Genomic DNA, 26,079 nt, shown 5'->3' on the forward strand with positions numbered 1-26,079 from the left:
ATCACAGCCGCCTGGCCCATGCAGGTTCGCATTGGATTTGGACAATCAGTAATAAAACAATGGAGCCAAGAACTGGTGGGCCATCATCTTTAATCCTAGCTTGCACCCGGCAGGTAAGAAATACACACAGTGGGAAAACACTTTCCTTTCTATTCAGGGCTTCCAAAGCCACTGACTGATCTGAGTTTCCTAGAATCAAAGGTTTCTAGCTCACCAGCCTTATTCACCTCTGTTCCCATCTCCTTCCTTCTCCCTGCACAAATTCTGCACAAATTGGCTTCTCCTTCAGCACTCCGCCATCTTGGCTGCTTCTCCTCTCCTCCACATGGCCTTTCTCTGCTCTCCTACAGCATGGGCTCCTCCTAGAACATAATCACTCTTCTCCCAGAACAATGTGATCTCTCTTCCTTTAAAAACCTTTTGGATACTCTGGTTTCTCTTCAGATCGCATAAATCTTTCGCCTTTTTAAAAACCTTTTGGAGTGAAAGCCCTCCCCCAACACATATTAACATAATCATGCCCATCCCAAGCAATCACCTGGGCGATGATGGGTTTCCATGTGGACAGTGTCATCTTTAACAAAGTGAGCATAATGTATTTTATCTGCCCAACACCTGGTCTCTCTCCTGTTGCTTCTTCTATTTGGGGCCCTTCCCTGTTTCACTGTCCTCAGCTTTGATAAACTTACTCTCAAAATTAAAAAAATATAATAATAACATTTATTCATTGTTTGTCTGATTATTATTATAGTTGTGAGAGTTATTATTATTATTATTATTTTTGTATTTTTCTGAAGCTGGAAACAGGGAGAGACAATCAGACAGACTCCCACATGCGCCTGACCGGGATCCACCTGGCACGCCCACCAGGGGCGACGCTCTGCCCACCAGGGGGCGATGCTCTGCCCCTCTGGGGCGTCACTCTGCCGCGACCAGAGCCACTCTAGCGCCTGGGGCAGAGGCCAAGGAGCCATCCCCAGCGCCCGGGCCATCTTTGCTCCAATGGAGCCTTGGCTGCGGGAGGGGAAGAGAGAGTCAGAGAGGAAGGAGGGAGGGGGCGGAGAGGCAGATGGGCGCCTCTCCTGTGTGCCCTGGCTGGGAATCGAACCCGGGTCCCCCACACGCCAGGCCGACGCTCTACCGCTGAGCCAACCAGCCAGGGCCAAGAGTTATTATTTTGAAAAGGAGCCATTTTATCACAAAAGTGACGCACATGTATTTCACAGAAAACAGATATGAGAAAACCAAACAGAAAGCATTAAAGAGGGCTATTTGTATATACACATTTCCAGTCTGACTTAACATGCTCTATATTAATTTATTAAATATCTTTGTTATACATAGGTGTCTACCCACTGTAATTATGTAAACTGAAAACTATCAATGTTTGAATGAAAAATGACCTCAAAATATCTGAGCCTTACTCTAGGAGACCCAGGAAGCTGGCAATGCTTTCATAACTAAATGTTTTCACACCTTTTGACTTGTAAACACAAAAGCAATGCACTCTTTAGGGATTTTTCACACTTCACTGAATAAAATAAAGTCAAAAGGAAAAAAATATTTCCATCAAATCTTTTTGTATGCTATACATCACATTTCTTACAAATTTGGCTATAGTGCTACCCATTGTACGGACAAAGAAATTAAAAGGATATAATTAGAATGAATATATCCAGAAATAAGAAAAGTAATTGCTAGTTTCCCATCATGATTGTTCAGTATGACCTAAATGCTTTTGCTAGAAAATTGGTTAATAAGTAATTAATATTCAAAATGTTCTGTCTCTTTTTGATGAAATGAACGGGCAAGCGTCAATCTACTGTGTGGTCATGAATTCATTTTTGTGATGAGTTATTTTGAACCCAGAATGATAAGGTTATATGAGATGGGAAGACCCACAGGCCCCAGTGTGCTGAACTCAGGGAGCAGTTGACTAAGCGTCTTAGTGCTCAGTCTAGCTCAGTGTTCTTTCTGGTCAAAGAAGGGCAGAGATGAGGATAAGAGAGACCCCTCCTCTTGTTTGCCTTGGACTCTATTGGATGTTGCTTTGAGTGAACTGGAGAAACAGCCTTTTGCAGCCTGAGAAAGCCCCAGAAGCTCTGGGATTTACCTCCACTCCCATAATACTGAATGATTTTTAGCATTAGAATGTGTTATAATACTTGAATTAATTTTGACTACACTTCGGCTTTGGAAAGGAGTCATTTCAAATAGACACTGGTACTTTTTGAACTTGATAGCTAAAGATTCTAAAATGCATTTTTATACTGTTGGGTTTTTACTAGTCAGGAAGATTTTATGTAACCAGTGATAGCTATTTTTTTGTATAGATTTTGTTTAAGCTATAATGTTTTGCTTTTATTAACTTCTTCTTTCTATCTTAAATTCTCATTGCACTAAACAGCATTCTTGTCAAAATATTTAGTATGTGAAAAGCAGGTCTTGAGTTTGATTTGTAACAGCATCATACTGAAGCTGAGACTTACCATGTGTCAGTTAAGTGGCAGGCCTGGTATGCTTTGTCTTGTTACATAAAGCTCTTGCCAGAATCTTAGTAAATATAACATTTAAAATAATAATTAAAAAAAAAGATTGATTCCAGGTACAATTTTATGGGCTCTCTTTAGATGTTTTGCTTCTTTTCCTCTTTATCCTCTTTTAGCCTCTTCATTTATCTTTTACGATGGCCCTAAAGTCCTCAGGGTCCCAAGTCCTCTGAAGTCTCATCTCCTCACAGTGCTGGTTTTTCAACTCAGAACACAACTATATGTGCATGACTTGAGTATTGCACATGGCTCTGCACTCAGATGGACCCACACGTGGCTTATGCTCTGCTGCATGGCTCATATTGTCATTCTATGTCTGGCCCTGAAAATTATGTGGCCAATCTCGCCTCCTATCAGTAATTATCCACAGATCATTAGCACATACACAAAAGAATAACCTTGAAGAAATATGTACTAACTAGAAAGCCTGGTGGTCATACAAAATGACCGCTGTTCTAGATATTATAAATTGTAATTAAAATGATTTGTGCAAAGGTGTCTGCTAAATCAAACTGAATTACCCAGGGCAGGCGGTGAGGACGCCCCTTTGCTTAGTGCCCCACGGGGTTTCCCCCTTCTACTTGCTTAATTGCTTAAAGTAGAGTGCAATGAAGGAAACCACTGGCGGTACATTTCTTAAGAGCCACCGCTAGCTCAATAAATAAAGGTGATTTCAATAATAAAATGTTAATTCACATGTCAAAGATCTCTTTGTACACAACATTTCTTGTGTAGATCTTTCCATCATTTTTAAGCTCGCCTTGCAGAGGACCATCAGTTATTTTTAATTTTACGTCCGTTCTTTCACGAACTCTTGAACAGGCAACATAGAGTTGACCGTGTCCAAATGCAGGCTCAGGTAAAAAAATGCCAACACGCTTAAGCATTTGGCCCTGAGACTTATTGATGGTCATAGCAAAGGCAAGTTTTCCGTTTGAAACTGTTTTAATCCTTTTTGCGTTTCGGTCAGCATTACTCTGTCGTTTTTTTGCCTTTCTCTCCTGCCTTTGTTCAAGGGACTCATTTTGTCGAGACAGGCTTTTTTGTCTTGCATCTGAGGCAAGCCTTGCTTCTCTATGCTCATCAGTCTCATTTTGCCGAGAAAGACGCATTTGCTCTGCGACTGAAGCAAGCCTTGTCTTTCTCTGCTCAGTGGTTTCTTTTTGTCGAGAAAGCTGTTTTTGTGCAGCTTTAGCTCCTTTTCTCTCCTCTTCAGTGCTGTATTTTCTAGGAGGCATTTTAAAAGAAATTACATTAAGACGTAGTTTTTATGTAAAACAGATGATTGCCAATGCAAACAAATGTTCACCTTCCCCCTGACATGCTCAATTTGTGTTCAGCCTTAAATTGTTTCAAAAGCAGATGATTGCCAATGCAAACAAATGTTCACCTTCCCCCTGACCCGCTCAATTTGCGTTCAGCCATGGCAACTTCACCCCATTGGCTAGTACAGTTACGCAAGCAACCAATAAGCTATCGGCGACAAACAGACACTTAAGCCGCATATAATAAAGATGTACAAATATCGAGTTACTCCTCAATTCTCTCAGAAATTGTAGTTACTCAAATATCTCCTTATGACCTTGGCTTTGCACTTCACTGCTCTAGAATTTTATTTCATGTGCAAAATAAGAACATTAAGTTATGAATTACAAGTCCCCTTCCAATCTAAATAATCATACCATCCCGTGTAAAACTAGGGACCTGGGCTTTTAAGAGTAAGGTGTTTTCAACTCAAGTAGAATAAAAGATTACATGAAAATAATTTACATATTACAACTGCATATTTTTGTGAAAATTTCATTTATATTCATCAAACACATATTTACCCATCATCTTTTCTATTACCCAGTGTTGGTCAAATAAGTTTTTAACTATGATATATATGTTTACTCGCTTATAGTTAGCATTGGATGTGGGAAACAGGCTGTAAGCAGGCAGGGTGCTTATAGCATAATGCTTAGTTTTAAGACTAAGCCTTTCCCACCCTTTTAATACTAAGATCTTTTCAAAACTAAGCTTTTCCCACATCCTTGACTACTGCATGATGTGGGGTGGTACACTCTCATGAGGAATCCTATTATGCCTCAAATAAGTGACTTTGTATCAGAGACTTCCTTGTTTGTATATTGGATTAAAGATTTTGATTTCTACACTATAACATGGGGCAGAGGAGCCCATGCAGGAGGAGAACAGAGAAAGGCCATATGAAAGAGAGGAAAAGCAGCCAACATGGCTGAATGCTGAAGGACAAGCCAGTTTATGCAGAGTTTGTGCAGACAGAAGGAGATGGGGAATAGAGGTGAATAAGGCTGGTGAGGTACAAACCTTTGATCTTAGGAAAACTTGGATGAGTCAGTGGCTTTGGGAGCCCTGAATGGAAAGGGAAGTGTTTTCCCACTGTGTATTTCTTGTCCACCGGGTGCAAGCTAGGATTAAAGCTAATGGCCCACCAGTTCTTGGCTCCGTTGCTTCATTACTGTCTGTCTGAATCAAATGCAAACCTGCAAGGGCCAGGTGGCTGTGATGGTGGCCATGGCTAGTGGCTTTACACCCGGTTTATGAATTCCTTGTTAATGATCACGTCACTCCAGTAGACCATCACCCCAGGAGGACAGCAACTCAATATCAATCATGTCTGCATCTGCAGTCAGAGGACTTGGACAGAGATGCTCAAAACTGTTTGTTAAATGCGAGAACATACAACTGAAGGAACTGAGCGCCTACGAAATGTCAAGTGTTTCCCAGGCACTACTGGATATCCGAGGCTAAGACAAGCCTTCTACCCTCATGATTCCAATACAGGACACACAGAACAAGAAACAAACCATTCCAGACTGACGCATCAATACTTTAACAAAGCACATTGAAATAGAGTGCAAAGGAAGGATCCTTTCACTTTGACTGGTGGTCCTGGGAAAGGCTTCACAGGGAAGACAATTTTTGAGTGGAGTCTTGGAGCCTGAGTAGGAGCCCCAGTGAGTAAGACAGAGAAAGGACAGGGTGGGGCTAGGGGGAAAGGACATGCAAAGACATGGAAGTGAGATCAAAGTTAGATTCAAGGGTACTGAAAGGCCTTCAGGGTGACTGGATCACCATTCTCCATGAAGGGCGATCAGAAAGGAAGATAAGAAGATTAATAGGAGCAAGATGATAAAAATCACTTTTGCATAATGACTTTACCTTGAAGGTTAGAATGAGTCATTGCAACAGGAAAAGAGACAGTGGGAGCTGTCTTTTGAAAGATCTCTCTGATTACAGTATTGAGGATACAAATGCCACACTTTTTCTCTTCAATACTGAAGCAATACACACATCAACCTCAATTAGGTGAAATGAGATAATCTGTGAGAACCCTCAGGAAAGTAGAGAAGCTGGAAATGTACGCTCTGATGATATAATTAGTATACTTCTTGGCAAAATGAACTCATGGCTCATAAAATAGTAAGTCCATCAACAACAACAAAAAAACTTCACAAGAAAAATCCTGGAAATCACAAAATTCTACCAAGTCAGTAAACAAGTCAACAGTATTATAAAAAGTAAGCAGATAAAAAGGTTCCACGTGACTAATGCTGGTGACATGTGAGTGGAAAGGAAGCAGAGAATGAAGGACAATTGTATAATTCGGGGTAAATATATTTTTTAAGCGTGGGTGGAGACCAGTGTTTACTAAACATGGAAGATTAATATCAGGAGAGGAAGGAATTGTTTGTTTTTAATCCAAGAGGCCATTGTGAACAATGGAAAAAAAAAAGAACATAAGTTGTCATAGAAACCATTTAAAAGATACTGAAGCAAACTTCAGTATATCTGAGGAATTTAAAATCTTATATAAATCATTTGACCCTGACCCTGTCTGAGACAGTAGTCAACTTCATTTTCTCCCAGATATTTCCATTTATTTATCTGAGTAGAAACACACAGAGAATTATAATTTGCCTATCCTTAGCATTATGGCAAAGCTGCACATATTCTTAACATGATAACTTCTCAACTGTTTAAATCAGTGCATGATTAACTGAATACCTGTGATTGGTAAGTGCTTAATTAAATTACAGAATATCATACAAAAATCAGGAACTAAGTGTTTAGGTGTGAATGTCACAAAAGAGATGTGTCAATGTTCTCATCAGCCCCAATTGAAAAGAAAATAAAAGAGAAAAATAACAACTTGGGATGTGAATTGGTTTTTAGGGTTCTTAAGATATACGAGGGATTTATCATATAAAATAGAAATTCTAGTGTTTTTCTTTTCCCATTACAGGTATCTATTACCCTAAATTACACATTAATGCCACCCTGAAGTTCCTGGGCACTTGTGTGATGTTTATCCCTCTTACAGAGGCTCACCCAAGGCCCCAGGTCTGATCCAACCCATGCAGGGGTAACTAGACACCAACTCAGTTCAAGATCTTCTTAAATGCAAGTGTGGTTTTCCAGTTACAGTACTTTTGGGAAGGGTCCAATACTAAACTTGATGGAGAGGAAATCTCAGAGTCCTCACAATGTTTCAGATAGTCAAACACCAATAATGTCACATTTCCCTTTCTCTTTTTCTAGAAACTGTGTCTAGAGGAGCTAATTGAACAAAAACCAAAGCAATGAAAAGAGATGATACTGACTCCACGAAGATTTTCTCCAAATATGAGAGAAGTGCTATTAGTTTTGTGGTGCGGAAAGAATCTCGAAAAGTAATGTCAAGGGGTGCTATGAAAATGTATGAGGAGGGGATGGACAAGGAAGGAAGGCACTGAGTAGGAAGTGTCACACACACGTGCCCACAATGACATCAATAGGAGCACCATTCTTTTATTTTATTTTATTTTATTTATTTATTTATTTTCATTTTTCTGAAGCTGGAAACGGGGAGAGACAATCAGACAAATTCCCGCATGCACCCAACCGGGATCCACCGGGCATGCCCACCAGGGGCGACGCTCTGTCCACCAGGGGGCGATGCTCTGCCCATCCTGGGCGTCGCCATGTTGCGACCAGAGCCACTCTAGCGCCTGAGGCAGAGGCCACAGAGCCATCCCCAGCGCCTGGGCCATCTTTGCTCCAATGGAGCCTTGGCTGTGGGAGGGGAAGAGAGAGACAGAGAGGAAAGCGCGGCGGAGGGGTGGAGAAGCAAATGGGCGCTTCTCCTGTGTGCCCTGGCCGGGAATCGAACCCGGGTCCTCCGCACGCTAGGCTGACGCTCTACCGCTGAGCCAACCGGCCAGGGCCAGGAGCACCATTCTTATGAGGACCATCTGTCAGTCCAAGCAAGGGGCCCCAACTCCACAAGAATAGAAAATTGACTAGGGCCTGAGTGAGTGGCTCTTTAGCCTTAGGATACATTTTTGATTAGGCTCTACTGAATTATATTTAATAAATTCTGAAGGTCCTTTAAAAATATATCTAGATTTTTATTATATCTATCCCCTATCCACTATTTAAAATGTAATTCAAGTCACTCTTACCTCTCTCATCAAAATTACCTCTCTCCTGGTCTGTTTCTGCCATTGCATATTCAGATGATATTAAATATATTCACTCAACAAATACTTAGGAAGTATCAACATTATAAAATGTACTATGTGAGTCAATGTGTAAGGCACTGATGTAAATTTGACTCAAATTCTGCCCCTCTCTTCTTGGAGTGGGTAGATTAGACACAGAGATGTTACATAATGCAAATAAATATTAAATTGCATGACAGTTCTACAAAGCGCTAAAGGAATTCCTACAGAGAAGAGAGAATTTCTGATTCTATTTTCAAGAAAGCTGTCACTGAGGAGGCTTTGAAGAGGAGTCTTGAGTTGGGCCTTGAAGGTAAGCTGAGTTTTGGAAGCTGTCAACAGAGCTCTTTCCTGAAAGGACTCCAGGAGGAGACGGAAGAATCAGGGCTCCCATGGGGCATTGCAAGTTTGGTCATGTGGCGGATATACAGGGTTAGGTAGGGGAGCAAGAGAAGACAATTGCTGGACAGCTAAGATGGAGTTAGAACAGGGAAGCCATTTGACCAATTAACATAATTTTAGCATTTGCAAATCTTTGTTCATTTGGATTCAGCAGTTTTCTCTTTCTGTTTGAGAGAGAGCCAGTATTTTTACAGACCACAGAAGGTCCTGAAGGCCTCAGGCACTTTCTCCATAATGCAGGATGTGTGCAAAGGCTCTGTGAACAGAAGGGCTTGGAGGACGGGGCATCAGATACATGCAAACTCTTTAACACATTGAAAAGTAATAGGAACATGGAATAGACCTTTAGGATTTAAAGGGCTACAGTTACAAAAACACCCACATCTGAGAGGTTAACATAGTCAGCCATTGAGCCTGCGTGTGTGTCCTTAAAGTAATTTTATGGTCAAAACTAATTCTGACCTTAAAAATTCAGGTAAACCCCTCATTCAAAGAGGGCAAACAAAGTAGGATCCAATTTAACTGGTTGCTTCCTCTGCTTTTACATGTCTTGACTAATTTCATCTTCAATTTATTAAAATGGGGATTGTGATGGATCCATTTATGCATCAAATATTTACTTAAGTACAGTGTTCCACAATATAAAAAAACGATCATTGCTTTGTGCTGAAAATTGTGTTCTATTTAAATTCAAGATACAATTATACAACATTCATTGTGGAAAGAGAGTAAACCAAATGGAGAATTTCAGCCTAAATACAATAAATGGATTTTTGTCATTGTTTTGTGGTTTAATGTGAAGAATCATTAAGACAGAGTAATAAACTACAAAACTTAAATCTCTCAAGACACTATAAAAAATTAGAATCTTCACAAGATCGCAAACAATTCCTTTCCCTATGCTTATTCAATATTAAATTAAAAGAAAATTGCATTTTCATTATGTATTTATCACTGCTTATGATATTTCTGAGTCACCTTTTTTGCTACTCTGAGGTTTTCTTTCATCTCAGTGTAATGGACTTATAGGAAATATTAAACCAAAAACTTTCTATGTTTAGGAGGAGGCCTATCATTATTTTTTACTGAACAGTTAGCAAATGTCATATGTATGTCTCTAAGAGTCAATGTTTATCTTTTATTCTCATTGTTTTTCTTTGAATTAATTCACACATTTTAACATTCAGTTTGTCCTGTAGTCACAGTCAGTAATCCTACTTTTCTATTAATTGACCTCTATCTGATACCTGAGCCTTCCCATTTCAATCCTGTCTGGAATCTACCACTTGTTCCATAAAACTGCATTGATTCCCCTGTCTTGTAAGAACCAATAGTGATACGTTCATTTAAAAGTCCTTAAAGTTCAGTAGATTATCTTCAAATGAAAAAAATGTATGTGATAAAAGTCAACAAATTCTTTTAAAGCAAATATTGTGTTACAAGCACTATGAAAAGTTACAGAGAGCCTTAAACTCTTGTCACTTAAGGGAATTTGTTATCTGAAGAGTTTAGACATTTATTTTTTCAGATGTGTCTATAAACTAAATGACTCCATAAGCCACCTCTTAAGTACATCCCCTTAGCCTTTAAGAGCAAAAAACATAAGCACTATTACGTGCATTTAAAATTTTAATGGCCCTGGCTGGTTTGCTCAGTCCGTTAGAACATTGTCCTAAAACACCAAGGTTGCCAGTTCGATCCCTGGTCAGGGCACATAAGGGAAGTGACCAATGAATGCACAACTTAGTGGAACAACAAATGAATTCTCTCTGTCTCCCCCTGTCTCTCTAAAACCAGTCAATAAACAGTTTTTTTTTTAAATATTGGGAGCTGCCTGACCTGTGGTGGCACAGTGGATAAAGCATCGACCTGGAACGCTGAGGTGGCAGGTTTGAAACCTCTGGCTTGCCTGGTCAAGGCACATATGGGAGTTGATGCTTCCTGCTCCTCCCCCTGTTCTCTCTATCTCTTCCTCTCTCTCTAATAAAAATGAATAAACAAAATCTAGGGAAAAAAATAAAATATTGGGAGCTATCTTTAAAAAATAAAATAAAATTTAACACCCTTGTATTATACTATTATCTCTGTATTTGCTTTTAAGGTTATATTTAAATTGATCAAAGTTGCATAGACATTCATTATTCTTAAGATCAAATGAAGTTCTGCATTGCAGTCTGTTTGTTCATCCATAATTCAAAATCCCAGCCTAAAACATTATGCTCAGACAAGCACAAATATTGGCAAAGGTGAAATATTGAACAGCTACAGTAGCCCCTAAATTATATAGCAATCTGTGTGTGCACTTTAATTTTCTAGCACTAGAAATAAAAATTAAAAGCAAAAAAAAGCCAACAATTATTGTTATAAGCTAAATAAGTAGAAGAGTAAAGCCAAGTTGCCATTATTCAATGCTACATGCTTTTTTTTCTTTTAAGAAAGAGAGAGAGAGAGAGATAAGGACAAAGACAAGCAAGAAGGGAGAGAGAGGAGAAGCGTCAATTCTTCGTTGAGGCATCTTAGTTGTTCATTGATTGCTTTCTCATATGTGCCTTGACTGGGGGCTACAGCAGACCGAGTAACCCCTTGCTGGAGCCAGCGACCTTGGGTCCAAGCTGGTGAACTTTGGGCTCAAGCCAGCAACCATGGGGTCATGACTATGATCCCATGCTCAAGCCAGTGACCTCAGGGTTTGAACCTAGGTCCTCTGCATCTCAGGCTCATGCACTATCTACTGTGCCATCGGTTGGTCAAGCAAAGTTACATGCTTTTTATTAGTGATATGTAGATCTGCTATGACAATAACACCCAAGACAGGGGAAAGCATTTGTAGTCAGATTACCCACCCAGGCAAAGAAAAGGGGATTCTAGAAGAATGTTTTCATAAATTTACACTTTAAAAAATAGCAACTCTGGTTCTATTTAAGTTAATAGAAAATTATTTTTCCTCAAATAAATTCCCTCATTGAGTGTCTTCATTATCTGAGCCAGTAGTCAGCAAACTCATTAGTCAACAGAGCCAAATATCAACAGGACAACGATTGAAATTTCTTTTGAGAGCCAAATTTTTTAAACTTAAACTACATATATAGGTAGGTACATTCCTTATCGAGGTAGTGCCCACACATGGTATTTTGTGGAAGAGCCACACTCAAGGGGCCAAAGAGCCGCATGTGGCTCGCGAGCCGCAGTTTGCCGAACAGGGATCTGGGCGATAAATGCCAACCCTTCATCTCTAAGGACCTTGGTCACTGGTTTGGAGAAGCCAACAGGCAAGCAGGGTTACTAAATACCCTTGGCAGAAGCCAGGACTCCTCTGTCCGGGGATGTTCACTCTTGCTTGGGCTCTAAGCATCAGTAAGCTGCACACCTAGAACAGAGACCAGGAGGAGACGTTCCCCTCCTGCCCCTTACCAGCAGAATTCACTCAGCAGATCAACATGCTAATGACACATCTGCTAGATGCCCTTCACTTCTGGGCTCATTTTGTCTCCACTGAAGCGGGCTAGGCTAGAGGTGGCAGTGCACATCTTATATTTTGTAGCCATTAATAACCAATGTATGTGTGAAGCAACTGATGCTAAAAGCTAATAACTATCCAGTGCTCAGGAATGCTGTCTCCCTCTAAACTGTAAGGTTTATTGTTATACATTCACAGGTTACGTTAGGACATGATGCAATGCTGTCTTTGACTAGAAAAGAAAATATAATTTATACACTAAGTATAGTCACTTCACTACATAGTAAAGTTACTAGTTTTATACTGCACAGAATATATGACTATTATGATTCTTCCCAACAGCTGAAAAACTTGTAACAAATTATCAGGCCTGTGCCTTCCAATCCAATTCCCTTCCATGGCTACTGATAGAGCTCACCATATCAAGTATGTATTTATAGTTTTCAAAGCACTGAAAACTGGGCCTGACCTGTGGTGGCGCAGTGGATAAAGCATCGACCTGGAAATGCTGAGATCTCCGGTTCAAAACCCTGGGCTTGCCTGGTCAAGGCACATATGGGAGTTGATGCTTCCAGCTCCTCCCCACCTTCTCTCTCTGTCTCTCTCTCCTCTCTCTCTCCCTCTCTGTCTCTCTCTCTCTCCCTTTCTCTCTCTTCTCTAAAATGAATTAAAAAAAAAAAAAAGAAGTACCTCTGGTTTATTATCTCCCGGAGCTTGATAACAATCCCGAGAGCGGAATCAGGAGAACAGAGCGGAGTCAGGAGAACGTCCATGCTTTGCAAGTGGGGTCCCTAAGTGCACAGATGTTAAATACTCCCTGTGCTTCCACAACTGAGAGATGGGGGTAGGGACTCCAATGTTGCTTCCACTCTACACGTCTCAAGAAGAACCACTTAAATATTCACCACAAAAAATATAAAATAAAAACTCCTCTCTCTCCTCACTGCTAACCATTACCTTTAAAAAAAAATTGGCATACAAACCAAAATAAGAATAAAATATCTAGGATCATATCTGATTTTGAATTAAGGTTTTGTTTTCATATTTACTCTTTATCATTTCCCTTTATTGCCAGTCTCATCCAGAGAATTTCCACATTAAATAGACTCAAAGGAAAATCCGCTTTATTACTGAAATTCCTTCCCCACAGTTTGTAAGGGACTTACAGGTTTCCTTTCTATTATTTCAAAGGTCAGGTCACTAAGGCACAAAATGCACAAAACGTTCAGTCGCTTGCACCCAGGCAAACAGCCGAGACAGACACAGAAGAATGAACCCCAAGTTCAGTGTTCCATCTAGCCAAGTAAAGACATACAACTTAAATTGGAAATCCTTGGCACTGGGCAGACCCAGTCCGAGGTCTCCACAGCCCGTATGGAGAAGGTCTATACCCACACAGTCAACAGAGATCGCTTCTTTTATTCAGCCAGGCTCCCTCCGGTATGTCCAGTGGGATCTTAAAACAATAAATGTGGAACAAGCATCATGCGCACTGAAGCATCAAAAACCTGTCCAGGCAGATAAAAATGAGTGGGGGTCACGTGACCGCAGGAGTTTCGGGTTTCTGGTCAGATGCTGAAACTCTCAGTTTCACTCATCTTCTAATTTTCTAAAGCTGGGGCCATGCTCCAGGCCATTAATATCCAGATTTAAGAGTTTGGTCTGAATTTGAAAGTCAAGCATGCTCAACAGAAAATAAATGCTATGCACATCAAGTCCATTGCAAGCCAAGGAAGTGGGGTTAGGACAGATGAAAACCATGGCTGGGGCACAAAGCCACATTGATCACTTGCTGGAGAGTCTAGAAAACCTGAAGGTCAGACCATAACATTATTTTTCAGCTCTCTTGACAAAGACTAGAGCAAATCCCTGCTAACTTTGGATACTTTTATATTCTAAAAATATACATTTGAAGTCCAGGAGAGGTCGCGTGGGAATAGTGAGAGGGAAGCAGTAGTTTCAAACATCTATAGATGATGATTATTTTTACGGTTCAAGGAATGTACATGCTTAAAGAAAATTCACAATTAGGAATTCATTTCCGTGCTGCCATAACATTTCGCTGTTGATTCCCTCGCAGAACACGGTTTGCTTTTAGAGAAAGCACAGGGAAGGAACGGTTCTGATCCACAGGCTGCCACTGGCCACTAATCGTACCACGTCATTTCGCCTCTCCGGGCCTCTTGGCCTCATTTGTTTAGAGACTTTCTGTACTTCTAAGGGCATTCGCATTGGGATAAGTAAGCCACATTGGTGAACTTATTTCACAATAGCATCCAGTCATTTGTTCACCATTGTCAGGACAACCTTATCAGGGCACTGTCATAGTGGTGTATAGTCACCTGTTATTGAAGGACAGTCTGCAATAACTCTGAATTCTCACCAGACACTGAATAACCATCAAGGCCACACTAACGCACACTCAAAACCAAAATAAGAACTTTGCCTTCTTCCTTCATAAAAAGGACAGAATCTTAAAAATAGCACCGGTTAGTGTGAAAACACTGGGCTACGAGACGTTTTGCTACTCCTTGTTATAGTTTCATAAAATTGGATAAAAATGCAAGCAAATTGAAAAGGTTCTGAGATAAACTGGTATTTTTTTTTCTATACTGATACTTTTGAGTCAGAAGTCAAGGTTATGCCTCCTCCTGCCCCCAAAGCAGTATTAGTTAGGGTCACAGCAGAACTGGCTAAGTGAAACCCAAGTACGGTATATGTCATATGATATCAACTCATGGTAATCAGGGATTTTGCATTTGTCAGTTGTAGCAGGTAACAGAAGACAACTTTGGCTCCTTACATAGAGAGGGTACTATTGGAAAGATATAGTGGTGTTAGAAATAGTGTAAAACTGAGGGTTGAGGCCTGACCTGTGGTGGTGCAGTGGATAAAGCATCGACCTGGAAATGCTGAGGTCGCCGGTTCGAAACCCTGGGCTTGCCTGGTCAAGGCACATATGGGAGTTGATGCTTCCTGCTCCTCCCCCCGTCTCTCTCTCCTCTCTCTCTCTCTCTGTCTCTCTCTCTCCCTCTCTCTAAAATAAATAAATAAAATTTTAAAAAAATGAGGGTTGAAGGGGGATGAACTAGGGCATCATCTCTGAGAATATGTGCATCAGGTGCTGACGGTCAGAACTGGGCTGAGTCAGCTCTAAACGTTATGTTTATTGTTGATCTTGTGCACATCTCTTACCTAGGGAAGCACCCTCTAGTCCACCCAACTAAGGAGAATATTTCCCAATAGGCTATTATACAGAAGTAAGACAGAACTATGTCTAGCCTCTCTGATTCTGATGTGTTTACAACATAATACACGCATGATAACTCTTAAAGAATCTAACTAAGACTTTAATTGTGTTTAATCTTAAATTAACAAAGCAACTTTCAACTTTTCTTAATCCTCAGCCTGAATATGTCAATATTTGCTTTTGGTACATTCCACAGAGCCTCGGAGAGATGAAGAAAGGGCCCGAGTTCTGGGTAAAACTTATTTTGGTAAGTAGTAAGTACATTGCATTTTTCTGTTTGATAAATAGAGTCAGTGTCATTCTTTACTGAACCTATAAATGATTCTGTGCTTGCAAGAATTTCTTGAAGAACTAGAGGTGGCACCCCATATATTAAAAACTAATGACCCACCAAACAGTTACAATTTAACAAATTAACATAACTTGACACACACACAAATTCAAAATAACTGTGCTATGTACAAAATAGTCATAGAATTTACTAGAAGTTCTAGTTTACAGCACACTTCAGCAAGTACAATCCGGTAAGGGGCCAGAAGATGACAGTTATATGATGAACTCTTGCTTCCTTCAGTTTTGCTAGTACATGGCTATTTGCATCTTCTTACTTGAAGATAATGTTGAAAGTCTAAATTGTGAGTTTGAGACTTTCTGTTCTTACCACCAACCAAGGCCCTGTGTCATATGCTCATTGGGCTTATGGGATAAAAAAGAAAGGAGATGCCAGCCATGGGTTTCAACGGGTGATTGAACAAAATGTGCTGGAAAGTGTCTTCACACACAGCTGCTAAAGGCGGACACTCCAGAATGAGGAGAAGCCCCAGGCTCCAGGGACTTCTTGTGTCTCATCTGCACTTCCTCTAGGATGGCCCTACCCCCAAAATCCTGCCTCGAACACAAATTTCTGTGGATATAAAGTTTCCTGAGTCAATATCACTTGATTCTACTTCTCTGCTGCTCGGACATAGTCTATCTGTCTATTATTCTATCTATCTATCTATCTATCTATATTTTTTTCTGTAATTAAATTTATTGGGATGACAAACTCGTTAACATAACTATAAATATATAGGTTTCAGGTGTCCGATTCTACAACATATCTCTGTACACCACAAAACACACTCAGGGACACATAATGTATACTGAAGTGACCCCCTGGGAGTTTCCCTGGGGGTTCTGTGGCCATGACATGTGGAGTGAGAGTTGATGACAATTGGCACCATGCAGTTAGGTAATCCTCTCTCTCTGTCTTCTCTCTTGGGCACAGCCAGCTCCATGACCCTGGTTAGCACAGCTCTGACTTGCAAGCTCCTCCCTTCCTCAGTGGGCAAATCAATGGTAGTTTCAACAGCTTTTAGAGCCGGTGACTCCTACCTGCCCTTTAGCAGAAAAGGAAGAACTTCCCAGCCAGGCAAGCATCAAACTTCTACTGAGGGAGTATGATGCTGGGTCCTGGAGATACATCAGAAGGACTCGGTCCCCACCCCTGAGAAGCTCCTATCCCGGGAGAAAAATGAGTCCGGAGACCATCACAGGGTAGCGAGCAGGTGCCCAGACGGAGATGAACACTGGCTGCAGAGGAAGCAGAGAGAAAGGCTATCTGTGCCAGGGTGTGCACTACAGCTGAGTCTTGAACAATAAGTAGATGCCAGTCAGGGGGCAGCTGTGAAGAAGTAGATGTCAGGGAGAATGACAGCATGATGACCCAGAGCCTTGAGGGTGTTAATCAAAGACCACGGGGCGGGGGGCAGTGGGGGGAGGTAAAATGACAGCAGCAGGCAGAGAGGGGGGTCATGGGATCCTCATCTTCCATGACAAAGAGCTTGGAATTTGTGCCTAATTAGGAGAAAGAGGACAGACCATGGCCTTTAAGCTGCAGCCACCTATAACTTCACCTGCAGCCTGGCCTTTTAGCCTCAGGCCATTTTCCGTTTACTTATGTCTCATTAAATCACCTGCACTGTAGTATAACACACACTCCACATATAAACATTCTGCCTCTTTTCAAACCTGAAATCTGCAGCAGAAATGGGAGAGGTGGTGGTGTTTATCTGTGCCTCAGTCTAGACAAGCCCTTCATTACCCACTTTAGGCAGTTAACACAGTCCCAGGGGTTAGACTTGGCATTGTTGTTACACTTGCAAATAGGAAAGGGCTAAAGAATACATTTCAGCTGGTAAGTAACCCCCCCCCCAAAGAAACAAGAACTGAACAATGTGAGAATGTAATGGTGAGGTTTCTAGGGCCATTGCCCACTTGGATAGAATGCGACAGACACTTTTTGGAGGAGTGGGGGAATGATTATTTAGAGTTGGAAAGGACATGGTCGCTATTTACTTTATGTTTCAATGGTTAAGAAAGGCAACCAGGAATGTGATACACTGTTATTAACTGGCAACTGAATATAAATCAGTCCTCAATATTTTCCTGCATTGATTCCCTTCTAGTTAATATCCATGATCTTCTACCCTCCCATTTACAAATGCTTTTCTGCCATTTAGAACCATGGTGATAAACTGGTACCTAAAGCATAGAAGAGACAAAACCCAAGAGCCCCGGCCGTTTCTGTCCCTTACCTTGCAGCCTCTGCATCACATTGGCGATGTCCCGAGGGGACCGAGAGGCGGTCCTGGAGGCTGCCATGGTCCCTGCTGGAGCACGGGACCAACAGCAGACTCCTTACTCCAGGCAGGGCAGACTACGCCGCTCTAGAAAACATACTGGAATTTCATTAGATCCGTGGATCCCAAGCACTGGTGGGGGTCGGTGAGGAGACAGCACTTCCAAAGATTAAATCTCTTCTTTTCCTTCTTTTGTTTTAAGATTATTCTCTTACGTGAATTCAGGAACCTGAAAAAAACAAATAGAAAAGGTACACTATTTTTATACTGCTCACAAAAAAAGGGGATATTTTATCGTTTCGTATTCATTTTGAAATAACCCCTTATCTATATAGATATAGATATAGATATATAAAATATATAGATATATAAAAAACTTATGTAGTTCACCATCGTGCTAAAATGAGAACTACTTCTATTCAGTTTGAATAGATGATTCATTACCATGTGAAATAACTAAGGTGAACATATTTATAAACTACAAAGTATTAAGTAAATATAAATTTTTATGAGAGTTGATTAAAAAAACACATACTCAAAACATATACATTAACATTGGCAGCTCAAAGGATAAATGCTCGCTGTTATTCCATGGTTTCTATTTAAACTATCAACATTCTCCAGTGATCTCTGAAAGTGAAAGTACTTCATGCTCTGAGTGTATTTCTCATTACTCACAGGCTGTGCTAGCCTGCTTTGCATAACACATTTTGCTGTTTCATTTGCACAGTTTCCAAGGATGAGATCAAATCTTAGCTCCTAATAACAATTTGATGAATTAAAACATGTAAATGCAAAACCGTTCCATTCCAAAAATTTGAGTTTGAAACATTCTGGTTTTAGAAGTCAAAATAGGTTTGGTGTAGTGTTACTTCTCTGCAAACAGAAGGATTCTAAAGTAAGTTGTAAGGCTGGACCAGGGGTGGGTTAAGCAGACAAGACATTTCCCTTCTAACTTCCTCTTGAATTCTCTGCTTCAGTCAAATTTCATTCACAATTCTTCACAGCGGGAGGGGAAGAAGAGGTAAGAGAGTAGTTGCTGAAATTTTGACATTGAGACAGGAACTTGGAACAAGGATTTTCTAGCCCTAGGGTTAGTTGAAGAGAGAGTCTTGCCACAAATCAAATAATTAATGACAGAAAGGAGAGTATACAAAATGTACCCAGGAAAAGAAACTTAACAAAGGGGCTAAACTAAGGGGCCTATGTGAGAGTGACACATTATGACAGGTCACATTATCTCTGCGTTACGACGATGAAGGTAAAAAAAAGGAATGAGACGGGGGCAGGAAAAGCACAGCACGTGCACGTGGGATGGTCCACCGGCCCGGAGGAAGACAGAAGATAAGAGGGGTCTATGAGCGTTATCAAAATATCTATTATAACCTGAATGTGCACAAACAGTGTTATGCATAAAGGATTGGTTAAATAGTAGAGCATAATTACAATTGATTTTAAGATTATTAAATGATTAATAATAGTAAGTAATGGTTTCTGGTTAGAATGCAGAAATAGGCCCTGGCCAGTTGGCTCAGTGGTAGAGCATTGGCCTGGCGTGCGGAAGTCCCAGGTTCGATTCCCGGCCAGGGCACACAGGAGAAGCGCCCATCTGCTTCTCCACTGCTCCCCCTCTCCTTCCTCTCTGTCTCTCTCTTCCCCTCCCGCAGCCAAGGCTCCATTGGAGCAAAGATGGCCCGGGTGCTGAGGATGGCTCTGTGGCCTCTGCCTCAGGCGCTAGACTGGCTCTGGTCACAGCAGAGTGACACCCGGGATGGGCAGAGCATCGCCCCCTGGTGGGCGTGCCGGGTGGATCCCGGTCAGGCGCATGCGGGAGTCTGTCTGACTGCCTCCCCGTTTCCAGCTTCAGAAAAATAAAAAATAAAAAATAAATAAAAAGAATGCAGAAATGCAAAGCTGATTGTGATATCTTTTAGATGACCATTTCAGAAAAGATGCAAAACACTGCACACTGCTCCTGCCCCATGTGAAAAAGCATCAGAAAGCTGTGCTGGAGCAAGAAAGGTGTCCTGGTCACTCAGCGAGTTAGGGGAGGAGGGTGGGTGGCGTGAATAGCATTAAATGATAAAAGGGAGAGGCAGACATCTCTTGGTTACTTGAAGCATATCTACTAGATGTAGACTCAATACTTGGCAGCTTCTGGGCTGCAGGGGTGGCTGTCCTAGTGACTCTCAGAGGACACGTAATTACTCATGGCTGGCCTGTCACACATCAAGGCCTACAGCCCTGCAGTAATTGTGTGCCCATTAGCAGCCTTCATCTCCTGGAAGAAAATATTCCACCTGCTCACATGCAAAAGGTACTTTAATTTGAAAAGTAGGAGGCAGTGATAAGTGCTGAGGGATCTAAAAGTGGGTCCTCTAAGCTGTCAGCAAGTTACATTCTCCAAACACATTATAACGTGCTAAAATCAATCTATCTATCTATCTATCTATCTATCTATCTATCTATCATCTGTCTGCCTGTCTACATATATACTAAGCAGGGATGAGGAAAGAAATTCCTTTGAATTCAGCGACCCCACACCAAGCACCAAGCCAGGCTCCACACTGGAGTTCACAGATGATTAAGACATGCCCACCACCATCAATCAAGAATTATGGAAGTAGAAGAGTTTTTTAAGCCATTGTGTTACAGACCACCATGTTTCCACCCTCTTCTAGTTCACAATCATGTTACGCAATAGATTAGTACCTGTTTCAATACCACATAAAACTCAGAATTTATCTGCTGTGTCCAACGTCAGCATCTGTATCCACTCTTCTACTACAATATAAATAATGTGTTCTGCATGTCAGAGCTCCATGCCTGGGGCACTAAGATGAACAGGATGTATTATCTACTTCTTTGAGGAGCTTAGAACATAATGAGAGATAGAACATAAAAAAGATAATACAATACTACTACTACAGGTATGTGCAAACAGAGATGAGGGCAACAAAGAATGGGCACTGGGCCAATCCAGACGTTGTGAAGATGCCCTGGGAGGGAGCTGCCCCTGAACTGAGTCGTGGTAACCGCGAGTTCCAGCTAGGAAGGTGACAAATATGAAACATGCAGTGCAGGCAGAATGAGGAGTTTGAGCAAAAGCATGGACACCAGAAACAGCAGGAGTCTTTGTGGAAGCACCAGACATTAGATAGTGAAGGCCTGTACCAGGTGACACTCAGGACCCGAGTTCACAGAAAGAGTGGGCAGCCTGGTGGTTGGGGTCCAGTGTGCTGTGCTCAGAGGCTGGGTCCTAATGCTCATGGAGGCGACAGGAAATGACTGTGGACTCTAAGCTAGAAGTGACCAGGTATAATTTAGATTATTTTAGCCAGTCTGTAAGTGTATGTTTGAGGAAGACAAGACTGGAAGATACAGGAAAAACACTGAGAAAGGTATCTCAGGAACCCAGATGGGAGATGCTGAGAGACTTAAACAGTACACTAAGTAGAAGGTACAATCCAAAAAGCCTTTAGGAGGCAAAATGTGCAGGACTTGGTGATTGGTCGAGGTGAAGAGGTAGGAAGTGGGAGGGGCGTAGATCACATCTCAGATGACTCTCAGGGTTCTGACTCGAGATTCTTTTTTTTTTTTTTTTTACAGAGGCAGAGATAGGCAGGGACAGACAGACAGGAACGGAGAGAGATGAGAAGCCTCAATTATTAGTTTTTCATTGCGCGTTGCGACTTCTGAGTTGTTCATTGATTGCTTTCTCATATGTGCCTTGACTGTGGGCCTTCAGCAGACCGAGTAACCCCCTGCTGGAGCCAGCGACCTTGGGTCCAAGCTGGTGAGCTTTTTGCTCAAGCCAGATGAGCCCGCGCTCAAGCTGGCGACCTCGGGGTCTTGAACCTGGGTCCTTCCGCATCCCAGTCCAATGCTCTATCCACTGCGCCACCTCCTGGTCAGGCTGACTCGAGGTTCTGTGGGCCACGGTGCCATCAGCTGAGCTCAGTAGCAGAAGGGCTGTGCAGGTTTTATTTCCCAATATTTATTTATTTATTTATTTTTGGTGATAGAGTCAGAGAGAGAGACATAGAGAAGGAGAATAGGAACAGACAGGAAGTGAGAGAGATGAGAAGCATTAATTCTTTGTTTATTGATTGATTGCTTTCTCATATGTGCCTTCCGGGGGACTACAGATGGAGTGACCCCTTGTTCAAGCCAGTGACCTTGGGTTCAAGCCAGTGACCTTTGGGCAGAAGCCAGAGACTACGGGGTCATGTCTATGATCCCACGCTCAAGCCAACAACCCTGCGCTCAAGCTCGTGAGCCCGTGCTCAAGCCGGCGACCTCGGGATTTCGAACCTGGGTTCTTTGCATCACAGACCGATGCTCTATCCACTGTGCCAGTGCCCGGTCAGGCTCAATGCTTTTCAATTCAAACCTTCATAGCCTTGTTTAACAATTCTTTACTGGCCCTTCACATCACCCTTCTACAGGACACCTGTCAGAGCAAATGGAAATACCACTAAATACCCAGCCTAGGATCCATGCCCTGTGCAAAGCCTTCTTACACACCACCACCCATTCAATATCATTTTCTTTCAGTTCCTACAACGCTACCAATCTATACTATTATACAAATGATTTGTCTTATATTTGTCCCATTTTTAGTCTTATCTCCCTCTGTTTGTCCCATTGTTAGTCTTATTGTCACTCAAATTAGACCATGAACATTTTTTTTTGCAGGTATAGAGACCATAAGTCTTATTGCTTTGAAATCCCACCCATTGATACCAAGTATCTACCTGAGCACATCCTCATCCTCAATACATATTTTTGTTTTATTAAGTGAAGTTAATACTACTTCACCTCAGTGAGACACCTCCCCCAGAGAATGCTTCTTCCCCCCTGCAAAAGAGGTTGATGCAATATCCTTCCTAATTTAGACACAAGGTCAAATATTTTGCATGTATACACATATTTCCTCTTTTGCAAAATTATAATACTCTTGCTTTTTATTGATAATTTAACTCAAGAGGACAGAAGACTTGATGAAAACACATTTCAAATTAATGAAACAAAGATAATTAAAGGAGGCTGGGAATAAGAAGATATGAGTTTTGGGCTTAACTTTACTCCAACTAGCTGGGTGATTTGGAGTGGGTCCTGTGCACACAAGTTCTCAACAACTGCCTGTCCCGGGGAGTGTTGTACTGTGAAATGTATACACTGTGGACCAAAAAGACATGAAGCTGAGTCCAAATTCTGCCTCTTATCATCCATGTGACCTCAAGAAAGTGAACTTTTTTGAGTGTTTGCTTCCTTATTTGTAAAAGGAAGTAATTTTATGCTAGTAAGTTTAATTTTAATCCTGCATAAAATAAATTCAAAATGATCAATATATAATATTCCTAGCAGATTGTTTGGCAGGTAGTCGAGTTTCAGCCAATGACTGGTTCCCAATCTCCTTCTTCTGGCCTCGGTTTCTCTACCAGCAATTGGAGAGAGCAGCTTAGAAGGAAGAGGTGCTCTCAAAGGTGCTCTCCAGTTCCAACAACTACTGGTACAAAGCGAAATCTTAAAGTTCACTCTTTGCACTGACTGATGACCTGCAGTGGTTTGGGGTGTGACTTACAGAACTAGAACGTCAGGGGACGGTCGCACACTACCATGAGCTCACTGTTCCCAGGGTAACTGAGAGTTGAAGTAGGCCCGGTATATTGTGAGGAGGAGGGAAGGGAGAGAGGAGCCACCAGCAGTGGAATGGAAAGGGAGAATTAGGTAGACACTGCTGGGTTGTGCACCAATGAGCAGTGCATGCACCATCTCCAAATCCTTCCAGTGGGAGGAGCTGAGATGATGATGTCACTCAGTATGTGCCATACCCCGCAGAGAGGTAAGATTCCCGTATTTCTGATTTCACACAGCAAACACGTACTGAGAAACTGTTTAACAATGGCACAGGGAAACAGCAGTGAACAAGACCGATAAGCCCCTCTTAGAGTTTATGTACCACAGGAGGAGATGATAACGCAACATCACAACAAAGCAGAGTGAGCGTTAGGATGGAGAAACCCTGGGTTCTGTGGAAACAAGCTGAGTGCCCAATCAATACCCACCCTCTGTATTTACTCTGCAAGACGCAGAGGGATTTTAAACCATCTGCTCTCTGTGATTCCCCTACCTAAACAACATACTCTTCTTAACAGCAACACCTGTGAAACCCATGGTAGCAGATCATCATAACACGACTTTCTAGTCTCCAAGCAGAGTGGACAACTGGCTGCTAATGGGCTTTCTTATCTGTGCTCCTGAAAAGAACACACTAGGAAAAACATTAGAAGAAACACTACAAGGCCACACAAATACAACTTAAAGCAATGCAACTATGTATATTTCTATGTATGAAGAAACGACAGCAGAAAATTCCAAACCCTGCAACAATCAGAGACGATGTGGCTCATTTCTAACTGCAGAGGATGAACTGACACCATAAAACATACACTGACTCACAGCACTTTGCTAAACTATGGATGAGATATGAATATTACTTAACCAGCTGGCTTAACACAGGCTGGGACGAAAGTAGGTTCACAGTTGTGAATATACAAAACAGTTTAATCTTGTATTATTATTCATTACTGCATTATTTGCCACATGAAAACTGTAAACCTACTTTTGCCCCACTATATATTCAAGAATAGCACTACTATTAAAATACACTATTAAACAAAAACAGAAAAGCAAATGGATACAATTTGACCCCTTCTATAGAAGCTTTTTGTTAGAATGAATCACATAAGTGTCTAATTTTAAATATAATTATTGTTTTCTATTCATCCTTTAGGAATGGTACTAATTAATAAAAAAATCAATAACTAAGATGGCTAAACAGTATAAAGATGGAAGATGGCTAAAGGGAAGCAGAGAAACATCTTGGAGTTATCATAAAAATATTACTAATGTATGTCCATGGGGTCAGTGAATAGTACTGGTAATTATTCACGGTTATGAAATACACAGGGTAACAAATACAACTTGGTCCTCTCCCTAGAAGAGTAAAATACAAACAAGTAATCAAAAGACAAAGTTCAGAGTTGATCAGCATGAAAGACATTAAATGTTATAATTCAAAGTTTTTTATAAGCTTGGAATATTAATTATACCCAAAGATATCAGCCACCTTTCTGCCATAACTTGCTGGAGTATATATGGCAAGTATATATGGCACTTCTTGCCAGACATTCACTTTCATTGAATTAGTCCACAAGGAAGGACACATTTAAACACTGAACAGGAAGAAAAATGCAGATTTCCTCACAGGGGAGTCCTGGGTCCTATACTGTCACCTTCAGGCCACAGGGTGTGGCTGTGGCATCTAAAGCTGGAGCCACAGAAGAAAATGCTACTGATCTTGCCCAGGCTGCTTACATCCGGTTTCAATTACACCTCCCTTCATTTCCAAGAAGCTGTTGTTGCATAATTATCAGAGAGCAGGTCCTAGGGTAGCACCCTACACATTTCACACAAGACATTCTTGAAAAATATTAAATACTAAGTAAACTACCTTTTCTCAATTCTTACTCCTTTGTAGGAAAGAATGCAGTGAAAAGAACTCTTTATACAGGGACGATGCTGGCAGAAATATGCCAGTGTGAAAAATTATTAGTTCAAAAAGACAATAATGAGACTCTAATGTGAAAGCTGAGCAAATATCTTCAGAGGCTAGCCACGATTATCAGTGTCAGTCAAGACGGGTGGGCCTTGATCGTCTGCATGAAACATTCAATTAGCCCCGATCTGGCACATTTTATTCTAAAATTGCCACAAAGTAATGAACAGATTCAAAAAACACAAGAGAAAACAGATTATGTTCTATGAGGACGGTTCTGGTGATGTCAGGGACTTTTTATCCACACTATCGATCTTTTTCATCATGGGGAGCAGGGAGCCTCCTAAGAACCATCCTCATGAGTCATGATCAAATCAGCATTTTATGCAGATGTCGGTCACATTTAATCACCTTTGCCTAATTGAGAATGATTACACTTTCTGTTGGATAGGTCTGGCTTCTGCCTACAGATATTTTCTTTAGGAATGTGGCTCAAGGATGAAGACAAATATAGGAACTAAAGAGAAGAAAAAAATAATTCATTTTGAACTTTCTTAACCTTCACAGAAAGACAGCAGTCACATCCATGCTTTCCGCCCCAAACTGAGAAGCTCAAAAAGGAACCTTCCAGGATGGGAAGGTGGATTTTAACAGCTGATGTTGCTGCTAGCTGGGCTGGACCTGACTCTATTCATGGATGAGGGCCTGAACTTACAGCATCCGTGCTGCTAT

General features: G+C 41.3%; 2 protein-coding genes across 3 annotated transcripts in view; both read right to left on the reverse strand.

Annotated features, from left to right (window-relative positions):
* SYNE1 (spectrin repeat containing nuclear envelope protein 1) overlaps positions 1-26,079 on the reverse strand; it is a 445,623-nt gene that overhangs the window by 418,531 nt on the left and 1,013 nt on the right. For both annotated transcript variants that reach the window (XM_066248218.1, XM_066248216.1), the window contains exon 2: positions 17,739-18,012. In XM_066248218.1, coding sequence (XP_066104315.1) covers positions 17,739-17,805 — 67 coding nt within the window. In that variant the 5' untranslated portion in view covers positions 17,806-18,012. The remainder of the gene's footprint in view (positions 1-17,738; positions 18,013-26,079) is intronic.
* FBXO5 (F-box protein 5) overlaps positions 1-26,079 on the reverse strand; it is a 295,980-nt gene that overhangs the window by 63,461 nt on the left and 206,440 nt on the right. The window lies entirely within an intron of this gene.

This window comes from Saccopteryx bilineata, chromosome 12 (genome assembly GCF_036850765.1).
Source record: "Saccopteryx bilineata isolate mSacBil1 chromosome 12, mSacBil1_pri_phased_curated, whole genome shotgun sequence".
Taxonomy (NCBI): Eukaryota; Metazoa; Chordata; class Mammalia; order Chiroptera; family Emballonuridae; genus Saccopteryx; species Saccopteryx bilineata.